Source organism: Triticum aestivum, chromosome 7D, assembly GCF_018294505.1.
Source record: "Triticum aestivum cultivar Chinese Spring chromosome 7D, IWGSC CS RefSeq v2.1, whole genome shotgun sequence".
Lineage (NCBI taxonomy): Eukaryota > Viridiplantae > Streptophyta > Magnoliopsida > Poales > Poaceae > Triticum > Triticum aestivum.
This window is the reverse complement of record NC_057814.1, coordinates 43,064,426-43,089,699: the sequence shown is the minus strand read 5'-3', so window position 1 is coordinate 43,089,699 and position 25,274 is coordinate 43,064,426. Positions and strand designations below refer to the sequence as shown.

At 45.4% G+C, this 25,274-nt stretch overlaps 2 protein-coding genes across 2 annotated transcripts; one reads left to right on the top strand and one right to left on the bottom strand.

The window, feature by feature from the left end:
• Nucleotides 1–341: 341 nt before the first annotated feature.
• On the bottom strand, nucleotides 342–2,587 carry LOC123168638 (uncharacterized). Its single transcript, XM_044586517.1, has 3 exons — nucleotides 1,956–2,587; nucleotides 1,441–1,822; nucleotides 342–802 (listed from the first exon to the last, which is right to left on the bottom strand). The coding sequence occupies exons 1-3, from the start codon at nucleotides 2,451–2,453 to the stop codon at nucleotides 738–740; spliced, it is 945 nt and encodes a 314-aa protein (XP_044442452.1). The 5' UTR covers nucleotides 2,454–2,587; the 3' UTR covers nucleotides 342–737.
• Nucleotides 2,588–11,096: 8,509 nt separating this feature from the next.
• Nucleotides 11,097–13,288, top strand: LOC123163759 (probable indole-3-pyruvate monooxygenase YUCCA11). Its single transcript, XM_044581146.1, has 4 exons — nucleotides 11,097–11,753; nucleotides 11,856–12,092; nucleotides 12,182–12,304; nucleotides 12,994–13,288. The coding sequence occupies exons 1-4, from the start codon at nucleotides 11,145–11,147 to the stop codon at nucleotides 13,174–13,176; spliced, it is 1,152 nt and encodes a 383-aa protein (XP_044437081.1). The 5' UTR covers nucleotides 11,097–11,144; the 3' UTR covers nucleotides 13,177–13,288.
• Nucleotides 13,289–25,274: the final 11,986 nt, after the last annotated feature.

The following is a 25,274-nucleotide window of genomic DNA, read 5'->3' as shown; positions in this document are numbered from 1 at the left end:
AGGTGTTTTTCTGAATTCTCAACAATCTGTTGCTAAAACACACGAGCAATCTGTTGCTAAAACAAGACACTAAAAGACAAAGGATGCAGCTGATGTACAATACCTGAAAACAGGTGTAATGTGTACAGTACAAACTATAGCTTTCATGTAGAGCTGCTGGATAAATTCTGAATCTTGTTCACACATCAGAATTCAGAAATCCCTTTCCTGCCCCCTTGGCCGACAGCCCGACACACAAAACAGCATAACTAAAAACACCATCAATAGCTCACAGAAGAACATACCACGTTTTTCATTTACACACGAAATGCATAGTCTAAAAGGAATGCAGGACCATCAGCTCGGTGCAAAAACCACTACGATTTCCAGTTATGATAAAATGCACGATCTGAAAAAAGTTGCAGGATCATCAACTCATTGCAGGAAACCCTACAGTGAAATCATCGTCCACTAAGCAGTGGCAATCACATCACGGTGATGAATGTCAAAAGAGCGACACTGCAGCGACTACTATGATCAGCATCACTACAAAATTGTTCAGCCACTGGAGGACAAAAAATGACAGGGGTTACCCACGCCCTGTCAGAGGACCAGAGCAAATTTAGCTAGCAGAAGAAACACGAGTGTTGCCAAGTTTTCTCTACCTATACTGTATTATCTACCTATAGGCAAAAGTAGGTGTCCAGTTCTGCTGTCATTGCATCCGCTGGCGGCGAAACTTGTGAACAGGTGAACTTTCAGGACTCCTGCTCCGATCTTTCTCCACGTGCGTCGACATCCGGGTGTCGCAGCTCATGATAGACTGGTGCAGCAGAAACAATGAGGCAGTTAGGCGGCAGACAAATAATCGATAACAATATAATGACAACATCAAGAAGGCAAAACCTGAAACAATATGATGTGCAAATAACTAAGCTTCTATGCACTATCTATTGTAGTAGGATACAAGCTGAATTTTGTTCACAGGATAGAAACTTAGTATATACTCTGCAAAGATGGAATGAGATGACTGAACTTGGTTGGGCATTTCAGGTTCCATAACTTGGTTAGGAGTACTATCTTCAAAGTTCAGACCAACAGAATTATCTGAATCGAGAGAAGGAAAGAGAAGGAATGTGGAACCAGTAGTTGCTAGTTGCTACTAGCTTCAGAGTTCAGTTCAGACCATCTTTTACCATGTGTAACAGACTGATAAATCCACATGTCAGTGACACCTACTGCTATTCCCATTCAGGAACTTCTACCATTCTACAAGACTACAACAGTTTCAAACAAGTCCCTAATCCTAGCAGAAACTATCAGAATATCCCTTTTCCAAGCATGATCAGATTAGAACTCCACTAAAGTCATGTTCATGCAGTAAACCGATCATACAGCTCATGTGCAGAAACGAACACTTTCAACATCTGAATCAAGGACGACAGTAGAGAGGCTCTGCACCTTGGGTCCCGGAGAGCGCGACGATAATCTCGAGGGTGTCGCCGTCGCCGCCGTGGGGCAGGTCGACGACGAGCGGAGTGAGCCGCCCGTGGCGGCCGGCTCGGACGCACATGACGAAGCCGTCGGGCAGGTCCTCCACCCCGAAAGAAGGCACCACATGACGAAGCCGCGGGGCAGGCCTCCCGTTGAGGACGCCGACGCGAATGTTCAGTTCCTCGCTCAGGTGGAAGACGGACCTCCCGAGGAACGGGAACTCGTGCCAGCCGTTCTCCGGGTACAGCCCCTGGGAAAAGCCGTTCTCGGTGAAGAACCGGATCGTCCGCCATGCCTCCCGCTCTTGACGCCCGAAGATGATCCCGGAGAGGCGCCCCTGGACGCGGATCTGCAGCAGTCGAGTCGCAAAGAACAAAGAAGAGTCATGGCACAAATATTGAGGAGATCAAAGAAGCACAATGCGACCGGGAATTGCAATCGAGAGGCGAGAAGAGTCATGGCGGGCGAGCGAGCGAGCTCACCGGAATCGGGGGTGGAAGGGCAGGCGCGCCCTCTCTGCGGGGGATGCGCTCGACAGCCCAGCGCGCCATGGTGGTGATGTAGTCGCCGTCGACGCTGACGCCGGTTTTCCAGCGGCGGTACCTGCCGTTGGCGCGGAGGTAGTGGCCGCCGACGGTGCGGAGCAGGACGTCGCCCTGGGAACCCGCCCTGATGGCCTCCCACATGATGTCCGGAACCACCGGATGGTCGTAGTCGCGCTGCTCGGCGCGGGAGCAGCGGTGGCCGGGCGGCGCCGGCGCGGTCGTGTTGGCGGCGAGGTAGCGGCCGTAGGCGGCGCTGTGCAGGAGAAGGTGCACGCCGCGGCCTCCGCCTGGGCGGAGGTGCACCGCCCACGCCGCGTTCAGCGAGGCACGGCCCCGGCGGAGGACGACGCTCTCCCCGTCGTCGGCGGCGTGGAGGTACCCGCCGAGCGCGCGGCTCCGCAGCCGCACGTGGTGCCGGTCGTGGAACTGATCCATCGGTCGCCGGCGCTGGAGGGCGGAGGAGGTGGGCGCTGCGCGGTGGAGGGCGGTGGGGATGAGAGGTTCTTGGTTTGCTGGGGCTTCGGCGACGGCGTGCGAGGCGAAGGCTGTTGGTTGAGGCGGTTACGCTGGGCGCCAAAGCGAGGTATTTGAAGGTCGCCGCCCCGGGCTTTGGCAGAAGGTGGGCCTGCAGGCCGTTTTCTCGGCCCAGCCCACACAGGCTCGCTACAGTCACCAGCGGCTTGCCGCTTGCTACCGTCCTGTGTGCTACTGTGCTGCGTTGTGCTGCTACGTGGTGTAATGGTGTTGCGGTGTTTACTCAACATTTTGATGTTTGTAGTACACAATATATAAAGTTTTCCTCTTGTGGCCCTTCTCTCCCACGAGTGAGGCAGTTAGGGAACACTCCGCCTCTTCCGATCTACGACGGCGAGGTAGTTGGTCCCTTCTCCCTTCGCTTGCTGCTCCGGCGGCAGGAGGGAGGGGGGCCTGGTCCTCCACTTCCGCGTCGTAGTTAGGTTAGAGTCGGTATGTTCAGCGGCAGCAGCAAGTGTTGTGTCGAATAAATCTTTTCCAACTCCGGCAACACCTCGACGGCGTTCGTGACAATAATGAGTTCACGGGCTTTGTCTTCTGTCAATCATATGGGGTGTCAGATCTAGTGTGTTCGGGTGCTACCGGTGAGGCGATGACGACAGCTGCATCAGGGTATGTTTCCTTCGTCTCCGACCCTGTTGTTGCGGCATCTCCTCCGTCGTAATGGTGGAGTTAGTGAAGTTTGTTTCAGAACCATGCCTGGCGATTGTCCTACTAGTTGATGGCAACGTTGGCTCGTGCGAGGTTCCGACCCTGCTCGAACTGGACAAGTGGTTGTTGCAAGGCGGAACCAGTGCCGTTCACCGATGAGACCAGTTTGTTCTGGCAGATTCGAGATCGGGAAAGCACATAAAATATTCATGGTCCACGCGCCACAAAGACATGGGCTTGGGTGTTCGCGCTGGCCCTCTTCATCGAGCCAAAAAGCCCATGGGTGATGGTGCATTCCGGTTCCAATGGATCTCCGGTGCACGTCTGGTCGTCGCTGGTTTCTTGGTGGTAGGCGGTTTCGGTTCCATATGCAGGGACTTTCAGATACTTAGTTATTTCTTGTTGAAGGTGTTTTCTGCAGAGTTTCAACAAGGTTGTATTCTCTAATGCTCTCCTGTTGTTTCTGCGCGGATTGGTTGTAACCTTGCTGTTTTATGAATATAAGCATGTTGGCCTAAAAAGACATTTTGATGTTTGTCTTTCTTTGTCTTTGTGTAATTGTCTGACATGAAATTATGTGATGTGATGATTGGAGCCTTATTGTTTGAGCGAGTTGGGCTCTCATGACCCCAGTAGCCAGCCCTCGCCCCCATTCGCCGCCCACCACCCATCACCCACCCTAGATCCGTTGGGATGCGCCGCCGCTCTATGTCCCTCATGCCCATCTGCTTGTCGACATATGTTGAGCCCTACGGTGTGGGGCTCGAGGTCGTTTTGGGAGAAATATTTGACTTCGAACCCATTGCGAAACGACCATGGATAGCAACGGGAAGCGCGGTCGTTTGTCGGCCGTCTGTTCCTAACGGGTCATTCGATGGAGCCAGATCAGGCACTGGATTGGGCGGCGTAGGAGGCGTCGTTGACCCCACGGGTTCAGCTGGAGAGGCCAGTGGGGCCTCCTGGTCAAGGGCGTTAACATCCCCCTTCTTGAGTCGTGGCATGATCCTAAGCCGCAAAATTTGGGAAACGGTCTTGGAGCATCGCGCGATCTTCCAAGATAGTGCCCATTGCTGCATTGCCAGACCACTGCACCTTGACTTGTTCCACCATCGCACCATTCTTCTGGTGCCACATCAACTATAGTTCTTCCACGGGAATTTCTAGTTCATCGGAACATATAGGAAGTTCAGGAGCAACAACCGTACCAGGGAGAAGTGCTTGTCGGAGTTGTGAGACATGAAAAACATGATGGACTAAAGATTGTGGTGGCAGCTGTAGTTTATAGGCCACATTGTTGATCTTCTCGATGATGTGATAATGCCCCTAGAACTTGGAAAAGAGCTTATAGTTGGCGCGGGGGCAACCGATGTCTGCACATAGGGTTACAGCTTCAGGAAGACACTGTCAGCCAGCGAAAATTTGTGGAATGAGCGTTTCTTCTAAGCATTGAGCTTCATGTATTGGCAAAGCATGGTGGAGATGCTCCTGGAGCAAGTCTTGGACGACCGAACGCTCTTCGAGCCATGTGTGCAACAATGACACCGAACATGTTGTATCTGTTGTAATTCCCCAGTGCATAGGCTCATGACCAACTTTGAAAGGAGTCATTTCAATAGCAGATTGGTGTGAGGAGTTATACCAGAACTATGAGAGGGACCCAGAAGCTCCAGCGCCGAGGACATGCATGAGTGAAACATCGCAAGAAAGTCTCTATACATTGGTTTACACACTCTGTATGGCCGTCTTTCTGAGATGGGTGTGATGGCAACATCGGGGTCTGGGAGTGAGAAAATAGAGTGGAGGAGGATGGGTGGAGTGTGGGATGGGGAGGGGTCAGGATTTTATTTGCGTGGGACCGGGCTATCAAATCCAATGTGCCAGACTCGAGGAATCTAAGCAATGACGGAGTGGGATGCTTCTATACACCCTTTGGAACGTCTGGAAAGAGCGGAACCGCCGCATCTTTTGTGGCACGTGCATGAACCACATCGAGGTGGCGGCCCTGACTTTTCAGGATATCAACTAGAGGGCGATGGCTTTTCATACGCCACAAGCCAGCAAGGGTATTGGTTAATTGCATGAGTTTGTGTCGGTGGGTTTTCAGCAAGTTCCTTCCAAAACCATATCACCCATTGTCAGGACCCCGATTCCAAGTCACATCGATCTAGCTGGTAACACCTCATATCACTTTGCGGCCTCACGCACGGTATTCCCACGGGTGTCGCCTTACCAAGGCCCGGGACCGTTTGCGCCTTTTGGCTCACGTATATGATAGTGTCGCTAGCATCCATATGACAGAGAACCCGGGCCGACATGACTAGTCGTGAACCCAAGGTGGCACTAACGTATGGGGACAGGCATACATGAATCAACATCGAGCATGTCGGTAAGCAGCGTGTGAATCCGGGCTGTAGCACTGGGCTAACAGGACTCCAGGAACCCGGGCTGTAGCAGGCTAGGCAGGACTCCGGATGTCACCGCGTGACATTTCCCCGAAGGGACAGACACAGGAACGAAGTGAAACACATGCCGGCCAGTCAGGTGTCCGGAGCAGTAGTGCTGGGCTAGCAGGACTCCGGTGAACCGGGCTGTAGCGGACTACTATGGCTCATGGAAGCACTAGACTACATTTCCCCATAAGAGAGGCTGCCAAGGATAAACAACTAGGTTGTCGGATCCCACACATACCAAGCATTTCAATCATACACACAATATGCTCGATATGTGCAAATACAACATGGCATCACAACAAGACTCTACGACTCAGAGTATTTATTCATTAGGCTCCGAGGAGCGAGATATTACAAACATAGGTCTCATGACCCAACATTCAGAGCATACAAGTCAAACACATGCGGAAGCTTAACATGTCTGAGTACAGACATCTACAAATGAAAAAGGCTGAGAAGCCTGACTATTTACTAGATCCTGCCGAGGGCACAAGATCGTAGCTGAGGTATCAAGCTAAACGTCGAAGTCCACACGGAACTACTAGCGAGACTGACGTCTCTCTGCAAAACATAAAATAAGCAAACGTGAGTACAAATGTACCCAACAAGACTTACATCAGAACTATCTACATATGCATCGGTATCAACAAAGGGGATGGTGGAGTTTAACTGCAGCAAGCCAGCTTTGACTCGGTGGCTATCCTAACTACGACTGCAAGTAACTCTTTTGAGGTGGCGCACACGAGTCCACATATTCACCATAACAATACTCCACTATGGATCCGCTCCCGTCTCCCTACGAGAACGCCATCCATAGCACTCACGCTTATCTTGCGCATTTTAGAGTATCCACTTTCACTTGTCTATGAACTGTTATAGGCAACCCAGAAGTCCTTTACCGCGGACACGGCTATTCGAATAGATGATGTTAACCCTGCAGGGGTGTACTTCGACACACACGCTCTCACCACTTACCATCGTTTACACGACATGTACTCGGCAACCTTCAAGCGGAAGCCCAACGTGGGTGTCGGCCACAGCCTACCTAAACACTCAAGTCTCTAGTCCAGGTTTATCGCCTATTCAGGTTCCATCCGCAGGGAGTCCGGCCGAGGTTTCCACATACGGCCCCGAACGATGTGTGCAGGGTTCCCGAGACACCAAACGGGCGCCCGGTACACCGTGCCACGTGCCTACCGCATCACAGCCCACCCCTCCGGTCAGCGCTGCCCACGGCCTCCAGCATACTACAAACACCAAAAACTACTTGCAACTCCTGGACAGAGGACAAGGGTGATTAAGAAGCTGAGAGGGTCCATTGGTTTCGGGCCCAATGCGTGGTAGTAACTGTATCATGGATCACAAACACAGAACTCAGTTCCTGAGGACGGCTTCAATGAGACAACCCACCATGTACTCCTACATGGCCTCTCACCGCTACCTTTACCAAATCGTGTTCACACACTGTAGGACATGTTCATCACCATTCCAATTCATCCCCGATGAATCAGACCTGACACAACTCTAAGCATAGCAGGCATGACAATATTCATGAATGAGTAGGCACATCAGGGCTCAAACAACTCCTACTCATGCTAGTGGGTTTCATCTATTTACTGTGGCAATGACAGGTCATGCAGAGGATAAGGGGTTCAACTACCGCAGCATGTAACAGTCGAATCGTTGTTGTCCTAATGTAGTAAAAGAGAGTAGGAGCGAGAGAGTGGGATTGTATCGGAATGAGCAAGGGGGTTTGCTTGCCTGGCACTTCTGAAGATATTATAGTTCTTCATCGGTGTCATCGATCACGTCATCGGAGCATCGGCTACTAAGAGGGGACGGTTACCGGCAAACAGAGAAGGACACAATCAATGCAATGCGACAATATGATGCATGGTCATGACATGTCAAGAATGTTATGATTTACACCAATGCATCTAGCAGCAGTTTAAATGAGGTCCATATGAACTAAGGGTTCATATGCAAACTCCATATTTAGCATTTATAATGTCATTATCATGTTTTCACCTATACAGCAGGTATAACTTAGTTTGACATGCATGAAAATGATACAGATGGATAGATTGCATTTTTCTGATAATTTTTCATATATAAATTATTTCATTCTGAGCTATGGTTGATTTTATATGATTTCTAGAAGTTTATACTATTTTCTGGAATTTTCTGAATTATTTTAAATCCAAATACTGCGTCAGCATTGCGTCACTGTGACATCAGTGGTCAACGGGTTCGGTCCAGGTCAAACTGACCAGTGGGTCCCGTCCGTCAGTAGTTAGTTAAGCTAACTAAGTTTAGTTAGCGTTAAGCTAATACTAACCTAGTTTAGTTAGTGGCCTGGGGCCCACACGTCAGTGACTCAGGGGGAGTCAAACTGGGGTCAAACCGGGTCAAACGAGGTCAAACCCGCCGGCGACTCGACGCCGGCGAGGCCCGAGACGGCGGCGTGGCTCGTAAAACGCCCACAGGGTACGGACGAGGCCGTTCTTGGGCTCATTGGAGAGCTCTTGCAGGCGCACGTCGAGTGGTGGTGGCTGCCGGGCCTATGGTGGCCGGAGCCGACGACGGCGAGCTCCAAGGCGGCGGCCGAAGTTCGGGTTAGCACGGGGGCGGCGTTAGGAAGCATGACAGGGGGTGCGGAGGGGTGCTATGGCCTCCTGGGGGTGCACTGAGCACGGCTACGTGCTCGGTTTAAAGGGAGGCGAACCAAAACGACGACGGCGTCAAGTCCGGCGCCGGTGAGGTCTCGGTCTCGACGGAAACGAAGGCTACGATGAGCTAATGGACATGGGAGAAGGGGGAATCGGTAGAGGAGCTCACGGCGAGTGCAGAGGTGGCCTCGGCGTGCTCGGGGAAGCACCGGAGCGAGCGGGGCGGCGAGAGGGATCTCCGGCGGTCCGAGGTTGAAGACGGCGACGGGGCGGTGCTGCGGTGCGTCCCAGCTTGCTTGACTTGGCGGAGAGGTCGGAGACGATGTGGCGGAGCTCCTGGACTGGTCGGGGAGGCAAGGGGGAGGCGGTGGACACGGCAACGACGAGCGGCGGCGACGGTGGCGTTTGGCCGTGCGCGTGGGAGAGAGACAGAGGGGAGGAGGAGCACGGGGAGAGTGAGAGAGGGCCGGAGGGGTTGCGTGGCGCCCTTAGCCAGCTCCAGGCGGTCGGCGGCAAGCAGGAGGTGGCGAGCTACGGGCACGCGCGCGTCGGGCACGCGCTCCACGTCCGACTGGCGCGAGGTGGAAGACGACTGCCACTTGCCAGGTGGGCTGGGCCGGCTGGAGGAGCTGGGCCAGGTAAGTGGCCCAGGTGGTCTTCCTCTCTCTCTCTTTTTTTATTTGTTTCTGTTTTCTAATATTCTGTAGTCTTTAGGGCTTTATTGAAAATACTTAGACACTTCCAAAAATCATGAAACTACTCATGATCACTGTTGGGAATATATCCTACAGTAAACATTTTAGTTTATGATTATTTGAGCATTTAAAATATTTAATAGCATTTAAATGCCCAAATGCAGATAGAGTATGATTTAATCCAGAGCCCAAATATGTCATGGAAAAATGTGCATCACCTCTTGTTACTGTTTCCAGCATTTTCCAAGAATGATGAACATTTTTTTGAAAGCCATTTGGATTTACTGGAAATATTTTGGTTGAACCTAGTGAATTCCTTTAATGCTACGGTTTAGGCAATCCCCATTTCAAGTTTCTTTCAAAGTTTAAACATGATGCACACATGAAGTTAGCCTAGTGCAATGTCAGAAGCTAGGGATGTGACACCCATGTACATAAACCATCCATTTTCCTCTTCTATATGAAAAGGTAGTGCTCTCACCGGTTCGGGAAACAAAAAAATTCGCCTGTAAGGCCAGCTGGTCTAGACAAATAGGAGCAGAATGGAAGAGCCGATGCATTTAGATCTTTCTTTGAACCATAAACTGTAGAACTATTTTTCTAGGGTGCATTATATAAATAAATAAGTGTACAAACTATTTACAATAGGGACAGAAGTCACCAAAGGCCTAAAAAAGCTTAAAACATGTTTAGACCGATCTTCGTTCTTGCGATGGAAGGCCAATCACTCAGCAAGCCATCCAAAGTGTAGGTCGCTGCCCTCATCATATATCCTATCTCTTGAGAGTAAAGCCATAACCTTACCTACTACACACAAACACGCGCTTGCAGCCGCGCACACACAAACAAAAGCACGGTGCACCTGGTTACTGTTTGATACACATTTTGTGGGTAGCCATACACGTGTGTTGATAGTAAATAGTAATATTAGACATCTTAAAACTAGCAAACAAACCAAATATTTGCACACTATTGGTTACCTATACACATGTTCATGTACTCGTTAGATAGTCCGTATTTACAGGTTCAATTTCATACTTCACATCTTTATATTTCAGTTTCATACTTTACATCTTGCTATTTCAGTTTCATACTTTACAACCTAGTTTCAGTTTCTTACTTGTACGTACTTCATAAGTTGATAAAGGAATTAATACATGCATGCAAATAGCAACAACAACTAAAATTGTGTACACATGGAAGCCCAAAAGTTTAGTTTACGTTAACTTTCAAGAAAGACAATCTCTTCGTAAAGTGATCACTTTTTAGAAAAGTGTATTGCGCAACATACAACAAAAGTACAATTTTCTAAATCAACATACTTTCTAGGTGCCATAAAAAATACTTTCTAGGTTGTGCTGAACATGCAAAATGAGGAGATATTCTCATCCACCAAGTATTTGTGACATGTGTGTTTCTTATATATTTTGATTTGTATTTATTTTATCAATCGACTTAGCTATTCCAAAGTGCAAGATACAAAAAGAAGCATCTCACTTGAAACTTAATTATACAGTAGCATGTATATATGCCAATAAGTCAATAATTTTATATTTTAAAAACATTATATATCACCCCTTTCGAAAATTTTAGTTATTTTGTTTACTCACAGTTCAATGCTTTCACTATTCTTCACATCAAACGCTTGACAATTAATTAGAAAACATGGAAAATATTGTTCGATATCATGTACCAGCACTTCTCATTAATTCATGGAATAACTTTAAGGTTATGGCTAATTATCTTATTAACATCAAAATATTTGTTTGAAAGCACTTACTAATCAGATGTTTGAATGTATGCTTATATCGACAACAACAACATATATTTATCAATTTTACAAAACTACACTATTGTCTGTGAGAGGTACAGTTTGCTCACATGTGCAAAACAATGTCAATGCCACACATAGAGACAACTAGACCAATAACTGTAAAAGAAAAAGACAAGCAAGTGAAAGAAGCCATCTAAGGAAGAAAGAAACAAGCCACAAAAAGTAATATATAGTAACGGTTGATATTAGTATATATAAATAGCTATAGGTGTTATCCAAACACATATCAACAAGGACAACTTTAACACAATAGTGTCCCTAAATTGATTGCACACCTATATTCAAGTCTTTCCATGGAGAAGGTACAAGTTTTCATCGTCGGAGCGGGTCCTTCTGGGCTTGCCACAGCAGCATGCCTAAGCAAACTCTCTATACCATATATCATCGCTGAGCGTGAAGATTGTATTATGTCATTATGGCAGAAATACACATATGATCGCCTCAAGCTCCACATCGCCAAAGAGTTTTGTGAGCTACCCCACATGGCATACCCAACTGATTCGCCGACGTACCTTCCCAAAGACCAGTTTTTAAGGTATATGGAGGATTATGTCAAGCACTTCAATATATCCCCGAAGTTTAACACTTCAGTTGAGTCATGCATGTACGATGAGGTGAGGAAATGTTGGGTTGTCACGACACATAACAAGGTGGATGGCCCAACTATGTATGCATCCAACTTCTTGGTTGTAGCAACAGGTGAAAATAGTATGGGATATGTTCCAGAGATCGTTGGCCTACAAAGCTTTCCTAGTGAAACAATCCACTCATCAAGTTACAAGTCCGGAAATGATTATGTTGGGAAAAGCGTGCTTGTTGTTGGATGTGGGAACTCTGGCTTTGAGATTGCCCATGATCTTGCAGTGCATGGAGCTAACACTTCCATCATTATCCGTAGTCCGGTACGTAGATTTCACTATCCCACTTCTATTGTTTTCTTAGTTTCTCAGAAAAATCATGGTTGACGTTCTACTAAACAAGTTCTCACATGGGTAATTGTGAAGTTGCATGTTATGACAAAGGAGTTGATCCACCTGGGCATGGTGCTCTCAACGTGGCACCTTCCACTGAAGCTTGTAGATCTTATTCTTATGATCGTCGCATATATCTTATTAGGTGATTTATCAAAGTATGGAATTGTGAGGCCTAATATTGGTCCACTCACCCTAAAAGCAAAAACTGGTCGGTCTGCTGTCATAGACACTGGCACCACTAAGCTAATAAAAAAAGGTGATATCAAGGTGAGAGCAAAATCATGCTTATAAATATAAATATATACATACTATATGGGGAATTTGATAGACTAATTTAAAAATATTTTGTATGGCAGGTATTCGGTCCAATATCATGCATTCGAGGAAATCTCATAGAGTTTGCAGATGGGAATGAGAGGTACTATGACGCTATTGTGTTTGCCACAGGTTACAAAAGCACCGCCAATATATGGCTCAAGGTATATAGACATTCATTTCAGTTTATCTCAAAGAACACCATTATTATTATTATTTATATATAACATCATAGTAATATGAATAACGTGTGATGGTAAATAAGTCAAACCAAATTTCTAGCTTAAAAGGACAATCGGTTTCAACTTATAGCCATACTAGTATGCAGGTATGTGCACAACACGTCAAATCTCAATTCACGGATACAAAGTTTGCTTGATTCAAGCACTGCACCTTGGCATGGAAAGCTTCATCGAGTCAATCGTTGTAGCCGTTCGGTTTTGGATGTAAAGTTTTACATGCTTAGAATTAGTATCTTATACTACAACCAGCTTAAAGAAACTTCACCAGAAATTTCAATTCTCGTTGACATGATTAGTATGCACACAACAAATTCTCACGATCCAGCTGCCAATACGTGTGCCATGACCAACATGCATAGATGGATTACAGTTGACAAGTGAACTTTATCTACACTAAAATATAGCGATGGTTCTGGAAATCAGTAGTATCTTCGCTATATTGTATCCCGTATTGTAGCTGCAAATCCCAACATTTTCAGCCATACCATGGACTCTATGAATGGCACGCTGCTTTTTGGTGTTGAGATTCAAAAGTTTAAAACTCATACACTATATATAGTAGTATAGATTTTTTCTCCAAACATTGTATCATATTTTTGTAATAAATGCAGAACGACATGGGTATGCTAAATAGTGATGGCATACCCAAAAAAGACTTCCCCAACCACTGGAAAGGTGCAAATGGACTCTACAATGTCGGATTTGCAAGGAGGGGATTGGCTGGTATTGCACATGATGCCAATATTGTTGCAAGTGACATCCATACCAACATAGAAATGACATATTTTAATTAGACTCTCCTAGTACTTTATCACATTTTCTAGATCATTCATCCTAAAAATGATCTCCGAAAATGTCATAGCTTGGTTTGTTGTTAAGTATTTATTTTTGTGAAGTTGATTTTATTGGAAGGGACGCAATAATGTATTATACTTGAAGTATTATATTGTACTTTTATTATGCCAACTTTTTGTGTGGGGGTTCTATCATGTTGACATGTGTTCACTAATTCAAATGTCTTCAGATATTTGTTTTGTGTTGAAATATATACAAATCTTTATAATGTTGTTTGAGCAACCTTATTAACCTTTACAGGAACTAGTACCAACCGCACGTAACGAGAAACAACAAACTCGTAAGTCATAAGAGTGGATTTATTTAGAGACAACCTATTTTGTTGTATTTGCCACAAAATTTCTCTTCAAAATACCCAAAGAGAAGTAAGAAGAAACCAATCACCATATTGTTTGGTACTTTCTCTATGATAACATGAGGTTGTCTTGAGAGGCATCTTACTTTTCTGTAGAACATGAACTACATGGCTGGTTTCAAAAAAAAATCCGTGATGGCCAGTTTAAAAAAAAATCTAAGGCTGCTATAGTGAAGGACCTCATTGAGAATCCCGCCGAAGGCATTTTCCTAGGCGAGATTGATTTCAATTTTTTTTGCCTAGATGAGCTCAATATAACGCCATTGTGGGTGCCAACTACAGATTCATAATTTGCACTGATAATGTATTAATGGTTATATTTGGTAGTATGAGGTAATCTGGGTGATATAAGGAACACACCCAAGATACCAAATGAGATTTAAAATACGCGAGAGATGATGTACCCGTGTTTAGTCCCACAATACGGGTAGTAACCATAGTCTCTTACCCACACATATACATCATCATGTCATGTATTTGTCTTGTACAAATTTGATATTCATTTGAATGTAGGTATTGTTTTGTTAAAAGTACCATATGGGCATGAACATACCTTACGAACCTATGAGTGCCTAGGATCTCTCAGCCCGGTACATAGTCATAGCAAGGTATGTACTCGAAGGAGTTAATGGTGTACACTACTTCATATTCCTATCATATTCATACCTAGAAGATATACCTAGTATGGTAGCGAGATCGGATAGTATGGTACGGTATTTTATTGTATATAAGATTGTAAACTTATCGATGAAGAATGCACCTCTATATAAAAGGGTAATCAGTATTGACTTCTGCGCCATTGCAACACAATCACAAGATCATCAACAATGTATCTCTAGCCTGAAAGTGAGATATGCTTTCTCCAATAAATAGTGACAACAAAATGTATCAGGTTTGCACAGACAAGTATAATGAATCATTTCATTCTATAAATTCTTATTAACTAAACTATCCTATTTATATTAGCAACAAAAAAGGGTAGGCGTCGTGTGGATTATATGTAACATGCTCATTTTTTACCTTAGTAAAAACCTATCTGGCATGAACTCAAGGTGCCGCTCATAGTAAATAATCCACCACCTCAACACCTGCGTGTAACCAACCCAACAACTCTCGTCCCTCCTCTCACGATTCCACCAAACCATTCCTAGCTGATATTTAGCATCTTCTTGTCACTAGTGGTTTCTAATCTGCATGTGAATCCATGGCGACAATGTCACACCGCCTTGACTTCCCTCCTGTTAGGGTATCTCCAACCCCAAACCCCAAACATACAATCCCATTTATCCACATACCTAAAGCTAGCCCCGTGCCCAAATCCGCCTACTTTTTCCGCTAAGCCTCGAATTTCATCAATTTGCAACAACCAAAAGCAAATCGATGATACATATAGCACTTTCAAACGATGGGACGATGAATTGTGCATGCAAAACAATTAAACATGTCAGCAAATCAAAGGAAAGTTCATACCCCAACATTCTAAGGCCTTCTTGTTGGTGCGGCACTTTTGGCGGTTGCATGCTCTGCGGGTTCGGCCTGGTGGCGGCCACAGTCGTTGGCCATAGCAATAACTCGAAGGTGTCCAACATGGACTGTTCCGTGGGTCTAGGAAGATCTGTTGCAGCGGCGGCGGGGCCCGAGGTGGGTGTGATGGCAACATCGGGGTCTAGGAGCAGGAAAAGAGTGTGGAGGGGTGGAGGGGGGGACAGGGAGGGGTCCGAATTTTTGTGTGTGTGGAACCGGGTTGTCAGATCCAATGTGCCAGACTCGAAGAATCTAAGCGGCGACGGAGTGGGATGCGTCTATATATATACCCTTTGGAACATCTAGAAAGATCGGAATCGTCGCATCTTCTGTGGCATGTGCATGAACCACACCAAGGTGGAGGCCCTGACTTCTGAGGATATCAACCAGAGGGCAGCTTTTCCTAAGCCACAAGCCAGCAAGGGTATTGGTTAATTTGAATGAGTGTGTATACGGGGTTAGGGGTTTTCGCCAAGTTCCCTCCAAAAACATGTCACCCCTGTAAATAAACCGTCCATGTCTTCTTCTATACAAAAAGGCAGTGCTCCTGTTGGTTCGGGAAAGGAATAGGAGCAGAATGGAAGAGCCATTTGGATGCGTTTAGACCGATGTTTTTTTAACCATGAATTGTAGAAAAAATGTTCTATGATGTATTATATAAATAAATAAGTGTACACAATATTTACAAGAATAGTGGGAGAAGTACAATAGTGACATAAGTCACCAAAGGCCTAAAAAGCTTAAAACATGTTTAGACCGATCTTCGTTCCTGTGATGGAAGGCCAATCACTCAACTAGCCATCCAAAGTGTAGGTCGGTGCCCTCCTCGTCTATCCTATCTCTTGAAAGTAAAACCCACCCTTTATCGAAAAAAAACCCTACTACACAAACACGTGCGCGCAGCCGCACGCACACAAGCACAAGCACGGCGAACCTGGTTACTTTTATATACACATTTTGTGGGTAACCACACACATTTGTTGACAGTAAATAGTAATAGTATACATCTTAAAACTAGCATACCAACAAATATTTGCACGATACAGGCTATGTAAACACATGTCCATGTCCTCATTAGATAGTCCGTATTTATAGATTCAGTTTCATACTTTACATCTTGCTATTTCAGTTTCATACTTTACATCTTGCTACTTCAGTTTCATACTTTACAACCTGGTTTTAGTTTCTTACTTGTACTTCATAAGTTGATAAAGGAATTAATACATGCGTGCAAATAACAACAACAAAAGCTAAGGCCCTATTCGGTACACGGGATATTTGCAGGAATCTTGTAGGGAAGCTGTTCCTCTGGGAAGTTTTCCTTTGTTGGTGTTCGGGACAAAGGAAAGATGAACAGTGTTTTAGAGGAAAACTTCCTTTGGCACGCAGATTTTGGCTGATTCCATAGGATTGAAAAAATCTGCCATGAGCCAATGTTTTGGCGGATGCCCGAGGCAAGCCACTCCCTGCTATGTTTGAACATGAATAAAATATTGAACTAAAGAAGATGCTTCAGCTATAGACACAAGCAAATCACTGCTTGGCCAAATAAAAAACTGATATTTTTCCTGTACGTTTCTGATCGAGGCGAACGCTCCTTCGTCCAGTTTCCCTGTAGTTTTCTGTGTTATCTCATTCCTATGTTTTGCAATGACATTCCTTTCCTATTCTCATATATCTCTCCATTCCTACGTTTTGTACACCTTTGTTCCGAACAGGCCCTAAAATTGTTTATACATGGAAGCCCAAAAGTTTAGTTTACGTTAACTTGCAAGAAAGACAATCTCTTCAAAAAGTGATCACTTTTTAGAAAAGTGTATTGAGCAACATACAACAAAAGTACCATTTTAATTATACAGTAGCATGTATGCATGCCAATAAAGTCAAGAGTTTTATATTTGAAATACTAGCATATGCACATCTAGTGCATGGATTGATCTATAAAAACATTATATATCATCCCATTTTGTGAAATTCCAGTTCTTTTGTTTACTCATGGTTCAATGCTTTCTATTATTCACATTAAATACTTGACAGTTAATTAGAGAAACATGGAAAATATTGTTTGATATCATGTATCAACACTACTCATTAATTCGTGGAATAACTTTAAGGCGGTGGTTAATTATCTTATTAACATAAAAAAAATCTTTGTTTGAAAGCACTTACTAATCGGATGTTTGAATGTACACTTATATCAACGACAACGTATATTTATCAATTTTACGAAACTATACCACTGTCCATGAGAGGAGCAGTTTTCTCACATGTGTAGAACAATGCCAATGCCTCACATAGTGACAACTAGACAAATAATGGTAAAAGAAAGAGACAAGCTAGTGAAAGAAGCAAGAAACAACAACCATCTAAGGAAGAATGAAACAAACCACTAAAAGTAATATATAGTAACGACTGATATTTGTATATATAAATAGCTATAGGTGTTACCCGAACACATACCAACAAGGACAACTTCAACACAATAGTGTCACTAAATCGATTGCACACCTATATTCAAGTCTTTCCATGGAGAAGGTACAAGTTTACATCGTCGGAGCAGGTCCATCTGGGTTTGACACGACAGCATGCCTAAGCAAACTCTCTATACCATATATCATCGCTGAGCGTGAAGATTGTATTGTGTCATTGTGGCACAAACACACATATGATTGCCTCAAGCTCCATATCGCCAAAGAGTTTTGTGAGCTACCCACATGGCATACCCAACTGATTCGCCGACCTACCTTCCCAAAGACCAGTTTTAAAGGTATATGGAGGATTATGTCAAGCACTTTAATATATCCCTAAAGTTTAACACATCAGCTGAGTCATGCATGTATGGTGAGGTGAGCAAATGTTGGGTTGTGATGACGCATAACAAAGTGGATGGCCCAATTATGTATGCATTGGAGCGGCATCCCATCCGAGAGAGCGCCGCTCGCGCCGCTTTCCAATGCACGCGACTGCTCCACGTTCAAACGACACCATGGCCGTCTGGTCGTCCATCTACCTCCCACATTAATGACACGCGGTTGTCAAGAACCTACTATGGCCCCACACGTCTGTCCGGCTGCCGCCCACCATTGTGCCCGCTATATAAATTGCAGCCCCGGCCATAGCAGCAGTCATCCTCCTCTGGTCACTTTCTCCTCCCTGCACCACTCCCAACATGGCCTCCTCGCACCCCAAAGTTCTCTGGGATGGACACCAAGCGGACACGCGACGTGTCTTTCTCGTGGACGCAGATCGGGCGCAAGAATGAGCCAGGAATGCGTCCAGATGGGACAGCGAGCTGACGGATTTTTGGTTTGCGTCGGCGCGTCGAGCCGATTTTCATCCGTTTCCACCCAAACGGACACGCACGGACCATTTGCATCGGTGCGATTTAGTTGCACTAACTATCAAAGAACAAACATACTACAAGGGAATTTGTTGGACAATCAAAAGAACAAAGTAAGGGTCGACACTCCATGCCCCAATATCAATCCACTAGATACGGGAGAAGAGCAAGATGGTGATGGGGAACGCAGTAATTTCGAAAAATTTCCTACGTACACGCAAGATCATGCTGATGCATAGCAACGAGAAAGGAGAGTGTTGTCTATGTACCCTCGTAGACCGTAAGCGGAAGCGTTATGACAATGCGGTTGATGTAGTCGTACGTCTTCACGATCGACCGATCCTAGCACCGAAGGTACGACACCTCCGCGATCTGCACACGTTCGGCTCGGTGACCTCCCACGAACTCACGATCCAGCAGAGTGTCGGGGAAGAGCTTCGTCAGCACGACAACGTGATGACGGTGATGATTGATACATCTCCAACGTATCTATAATTTTTGATTGTTCCATGCTATTATATATTCTGTTTTGGATGTTTAATGGGCATATTTATACACTTTTATATTATTTTTGGGACTAACCTATTAATCGGAGGCCTAGCCCAAATTGCTGTTTTTTGCCTATTTCAGTGTTTCGCAGAAAAAGGATATCAAACGGAGTCCAAACTGAATGAAACCTTCGGGAGCATGATTTTTGGAACAAACGTGATCCAGAGGACTTGGAGTGGACGTCAAGGAACCAACGAGGCGGCCAGGAGGCAGGGGGCGCGCCTACCCCCCAGGCGCGCCCTCCAGCCTCGTGGGCCCCTCGTGGCTCCACCGACCTACTTCTTCCTCCTATATATACCTATGTACCCCCAAACCATCGAAGAGCACCACGAAAACCTAGTTCCACCGCCGCAACTTTCTGTACCCGTGAGATCCCATCGTGGGGCCTATTCCGGCGTCCTGCCGGAGGGGGCATCGATCACGGAGGGCTTCTACATTAACACCATAGCCTCTCCGATGATGTGTGAGTAGTTTTCCTCAGACCTTCGGGTCCATAGTTATTAGCTATATGGCTTCTTCTCTCTCTTTGGATCTCAATACAAAGTTCTCCTCGTTTCTCTTGGAGATCTATTCGATGTAATCTTCTTTTGCGGTGTGTTTGTCGAGATCCAATGAATTGTGGGTTTATGATCAAGATTATCTATGAACAATATTTGAATCTTCTCCGAATTCTTTTATGTATGATTGGTTATCTTTGCAAGTCTCTTCTAATTATCAGTTTGGTTTGGCCTACTAGATTGATCTTTCTTGCAATGGGAGAAGTGCTTAGCTTTGGGTTCAATCTTACGGTGCTCGATCCCAGTGACAGTAGGGGAAACGACACGTATTGTATTGTTGCCATCGAGGATAAAAAGATGGGGTTTATATCATATTGCATGAGTTTATCCCTCTACATCATGTCATCTTGCTTAAAGCGTTACTCCGTTCTTATGAACTTAATACTCTAGATGCATGCTGGATAGCGGTCGATGTGTGGAGTAATAGTAGTAGATGCAGGCAGGAGTCGGTCTACTTGTCACGGACGTGATGCCTATATACATGATCATACCTAGATATTCTCATAACTATGCTCAATTCTATCAATTGCTCGACAGTAATTCGTTCACCCACCGTAATACTTAAGCTCTTGAGAGAAGCCACTAGTGAAACCTATGGCCCCCGGGCCTATTTTCCATCATACTAATCTCCCGTTATTTCCATTACTGTTTACTTTGCTTTCTTTACTTTTACTCTTTATCATAAAAATACCAAAAATATTATCTTATCATCTCTATTAGATCTCACTCTCGTAAGTGACCGTGAAGGGATTGACACCCCTTTATCGCGTTGGTTGCGAGGTTCTTATTTGTTTGTGTAGGTGCAAGGGACTTGAGCGTGACCTCCTACTGGATTGATACCTTGGTTCTCAAAAACTGAGGGAAATACTTACGCTACTTTACTGCATCACCCTTTCCTCTTCAAGGGAAAACCAACGCAGTGCTCAAGAGGTAGCAATGATGAAGCTACCGGCGCAGGGCTTCACCTAAGCACTATGACGATATGACCGAGGTGGATTATGGTGGAGGGGGCACCGCACACGGCTAAGAACAATGTCAACTTGTGTGTCTACGGGGTGCCCCCCTCCCTGTATATAAAGGAGTGGAGGAGGGGGAGGGCCGGCCCTCCTATGGCGCGCCCCATGGGGAGTCCTACTTCCATCGGGAGTAGGATTCCCCCCTTCCCTACTTGGACTATGAGTGGAAGGAAGGGGGAGGAAGGAGGAAGGAAAGGGGGGGGTGACCCCCTTCCCAATTCGGATTGGGCTTGGGGGGGGGGGGGTGCGCCCCCTCCTTTGCTCCCTTCTCCTCTCTCCCACTAAGGCCCAATAAGGCCCATATACCTCCCGGGGGGTTCCGGTAACCTCCCGGTGCTCCGATATATTCCCGATATCACCCGGAACCATTCTGATGTCCAAATATAGTCGTCCAATATATCAATCTTTATGTCTCAACCATTTCGAGACTCCTCGTCATGTCCATGATCATATCCGGGACTCCGAACTACCTTCGGTACATCAAAACACATAAACTCATAATACCGATCGTCACCGAATGTAACATCCCAAAATTCTAAATTTTGGAATGTTATAATAAATAGATAGTTTTGAGTGATTGTTTGATTGTGGTGATTGATTGACTGAAAGTGAGTGAAATTTGAAACTTTTAAAAGTTAAATGAGAGGGATTAAAAGGACTTTCCCAAACTTTCACCTTTGCTATCTGATCTCCGTGAATTCAAATTATTTTCAAACACAAAACCCTGGAGAGAAGATAACATGACTTCTTCCATTTTAAATGAATGAGAAGGGTATTTGAAAATATTTGAATTTCATTTGGAGTTATTTCAAATTCAGAAACTTTAAGCAACTCAATGATTTTCAAGAGAGAAGATAAAATGACTTCTTCAAAATATATGAAATATGAGTTGGAAGTTTTAAAAGGATCAAATTTAAAGTACTTTTGAAATAATTTTCAATTTGGAGTTATTTGGTTTTTATTCAAAATTATTTTTCACCAAAAATAAAATATACAGAAAATAGGGTAAAATGATTCCCTACAAAAGAAAATTGGAGAGAAATAAATTTGAAATTATTTTGGTATTTTTAAAATGATTTTTATTGGATTTTATTAGAGCAGAAGCACTATTTGAATTATTTGAATTTTTGTGGATTTTATTTGACATTAGAAAAATATTCATCTTGTAGGAAATCGTTTTCTGAAAATTTTGATATAAAATATGCCTAGGTTCTATTTTATTTTATTTCACTTTTATTCTATTTTCGATGTGTTAAAAAAACTCTTTCCTTCGCCGACTAGGCCGGCCCAGCTCTAACCAGACCAGGCCGAAGCCCCGCGTCGCCGCGCCGTCTCCCTCCCAAGCGGGAGTCCGCCGCCCGCACGCCAGCGCCACCGCCGTGGCCGATTCAGCCTCCGCCCGGCCACCTTGACCCCTCCTCCACGCCACCCGTCGCCCCCTCCGCCTATTTAAGCCGCCGCCCGCCCCCCGTCTCTCTCCTCTCGCCGCCACCGCTCGCGTAGCGCGGCCGCCGCATCTCGCCGACGCTGCACACCCACCCGCTGCCGCGCTTGCTGCCCGCGCCGCCGACGAGCTCCGCTGCACTCGCCGCCGCGCCCCGCCACCGCCGCTGCTCCCCGCTACCGCACCACACCTTGTTGCCGCCGCCCGCGCCTCGCCGCTGCTAACCGCACCGCCGCTGTCGAAGTCCATCGCCGCGGAAAGCCGCCGTCGCCGTTGACCCGTGTGGACCGGTAATAACCGCCCCGGTTCGCCGGTTTTTATTTAGGCTTTTTTGTTTCCGTTTAAACCGTTTTTTTCTTTTAACCTAGTTAGTTAGTGAAGGTTCGCTGGTTAGGTCTTCTCCGCGAACGAATTCATTTGATTAGGTTCTGTAACGGACGTTCGTTGTTTAGTATTTTCTTTTTCTTTTTAATTCCGGCTAGGGACCTATCAGTGATGATTTTCTTTACAGATTAGTCCCTGTTCTTCAATCGATCACTACTTTTTGCTCGTTAGTCGAAATTAGATGAAACTAACACCCACTTCTTCGTAACGATCCCCTCTATCCAGCCACAAGCCATTATGGGCTCTGGCATAGTTGAGTAAGTTGCGTGAAGCTCTTGAAGAGGTAGACTAGCAGATGTAGTGGGTTGTAGGTGGTACTGTCTATCTAGAGTAGAGAGTTAATGCTTCAGAAAGACTGTGTCTCGAATCTCCGACCATGGATGTATTCGAGTCTTGTGGGGAAAAGTGCGCAAACCTCTGCAGAGTGTATAAACTAATCATGGCTAGCCATGTCCCCGGTTATGGACATCTTGAGTATCTAGTTCTTGGATTATCATGTTGATCTCAACACTTTATTTAATTAATTTGATTGGGTTAATGATTATTATTTTGGGATTGAGTTGGAGGAACCTTCTCAACATTTATCAACTAACTTTGTAGTTAAATAAATTATAGTCCTTTGAAGTAGGGAAAAATTGGCTTTTCGCAAAAATATTATAACCATAGAGCTTTTCCACCAGCCAAATATGCATGTAGTGATAGCATTTATTCATCATTATCCTATGGTGTGAATTTGCCAGTACATTCAATGTACTGACCCTTTGTGGCTGCACCGTTTCATGTTGCAGGATTTCGTACGACGAGTAAGTGATACATTAGGGTTACGATTTCTACACTCAACTTTGCCGTTAGTGTTGATGGGAATCCACAACCTTGTTGTTACTTCCGCTATTTGGATTGAGGTAATAGTATTTACGTTATTTTATACATGTGATTTACCTCTGTTATAAATCCTCGAGTACTGTGTGTGTCAGCATACCGATCCAGGGATGACACTTAAGCACAGAGACTTGACCGTCTGAGGTCGGGTCGCTACAAGATGGTTGTTGGGGAATGTAGTAATTTCAAAAAAATTCCTACACACATGCAAGATCATGGTGATGCATAGAAACGAGAGGGGAGAGTGTTGTCCACGTACCCTCGTAGACCGAAAGCAGAAGCGTTATGACAATGCGGTTGATGTAGTCGTACGTTTTCATGATCCGACCGATCCAAGTACCGAACGCACGGCACCTCCGAGTTCAGCACACGTTCAGCTCGATGATGTCCCTCGAACTCCGATCCAGCCGAGTGTTGAGGGAGTGTTTCGTCAGCACGACGGCGTGGTGACGATGATGATGTTCTACCGACACAGGGCTTCGCCTAAGCACCGCTACGATATTATCGAGGTGTAATATGGTGGAGGGGGGCACCGCACACGGCTAAGAGATCAATAGATCAATTGTTGTGTCTATGGGGTGCCCCTGCCCCCGTATATAAAGGAGCAAAGGGGGAGAGGTGCGGCCAGCCTTGGGGTGCGCCAGGAGGAGTCCTACTCCCACCGGGAGTAGGACTCCCCCCCTTTTCCTAGTTGGATTAGGACTTGGGAGGGGGGAAAGAGGAGAGGGAGAAGAAGGAAGGGGGGCGCCGCCCCCTTCTCCTTGTCCTATTCGGACTAGGGGGAGGGGTGCACGGCCCAGCCCTAGCCGCCTCTTCTCTCTTCCACCTAGGCCCACTAAGGCCCATTATGTTGCCGGGGGGTTCCGGTAACCTCCCGGTACTCCGGTAAAATCCCGATTTCACCCGGAACACTTCCGATATCCAAACATAGGCTTCCAATATATCAATCTTTATATCTCGACCATTTCGAGACTCCTCGTCATGTCCGTGATCACATCCGGGACTCCGAACAACCTTCGGTACATCAAAACATACAAACTCATAATAACTGTCATCGAAACATTAAGCGTGCGGACCCTACGGGTTCGAGAACTATGTAGACATGACAGAGACATGTCTCCGGTCAATAACCAATAGCGGAACCTGGGTGCTCATATTGGCTCCCACATATTCTACGAAGATCTTTATCGGTCAAACCGCATAACAACATACGTTGTTCCCTTTGTCATCGGTATGTTACTTGCCCGAGATTCGATCGTCGGTATCTCAATACCTAGTTCAATCTCGTTACCGGCAAGTCTCTTTACTCGTTCCGTAATACATCATCCCGCAACTAGCTCATTAGTTGCAATGCTTGCAAGGCTTATAGTGATGTGCATTACCGAGTGGGCCCAGAGATACCTCTCCGATAGTCAGAGTGACAAATCCTAATCTCGAAATACGCCAACCCAACAAGTACCTTCGGAGACACCTATAGAGCACCTTTATAATCACCCAGTTACATTGTGACATTTGGTAGCACACAAAGTGTTCCTCCGGTAAACGGGAGTTGCATAATCTCATAGTCATAGGAACATGTATAAGTCATGAAGAAAGCAATAGCAACATACTAAACGATCGAGTGCTAAGCTAACGGAATGGGTCAAGTCAATCACATCATTCTCCTAATGATGTGATCCCGTTAATCAAATGACAACTCATGTCTATGGCTAGGAAACATAACCATCTTTGATCAACGAGCTAGTCAAGTATAGGCATACTAGTGACACTCTGTTTGTCTATGTATTCACACATGTATCAAGTTTCTGGTTAATACAATTCTAGCATGAATAATAAACATTTATCATGATATAAGGAAATAAATAATAACTTTATTATTGCCTCTAGGGCATATTTCCTTCAGTCTCCCACTTGCACTAGAGTCAATAATCTAGTTCACATCGCCATGTGATTTAACATCAATAGTTCACATCACCATGTGATTAACAC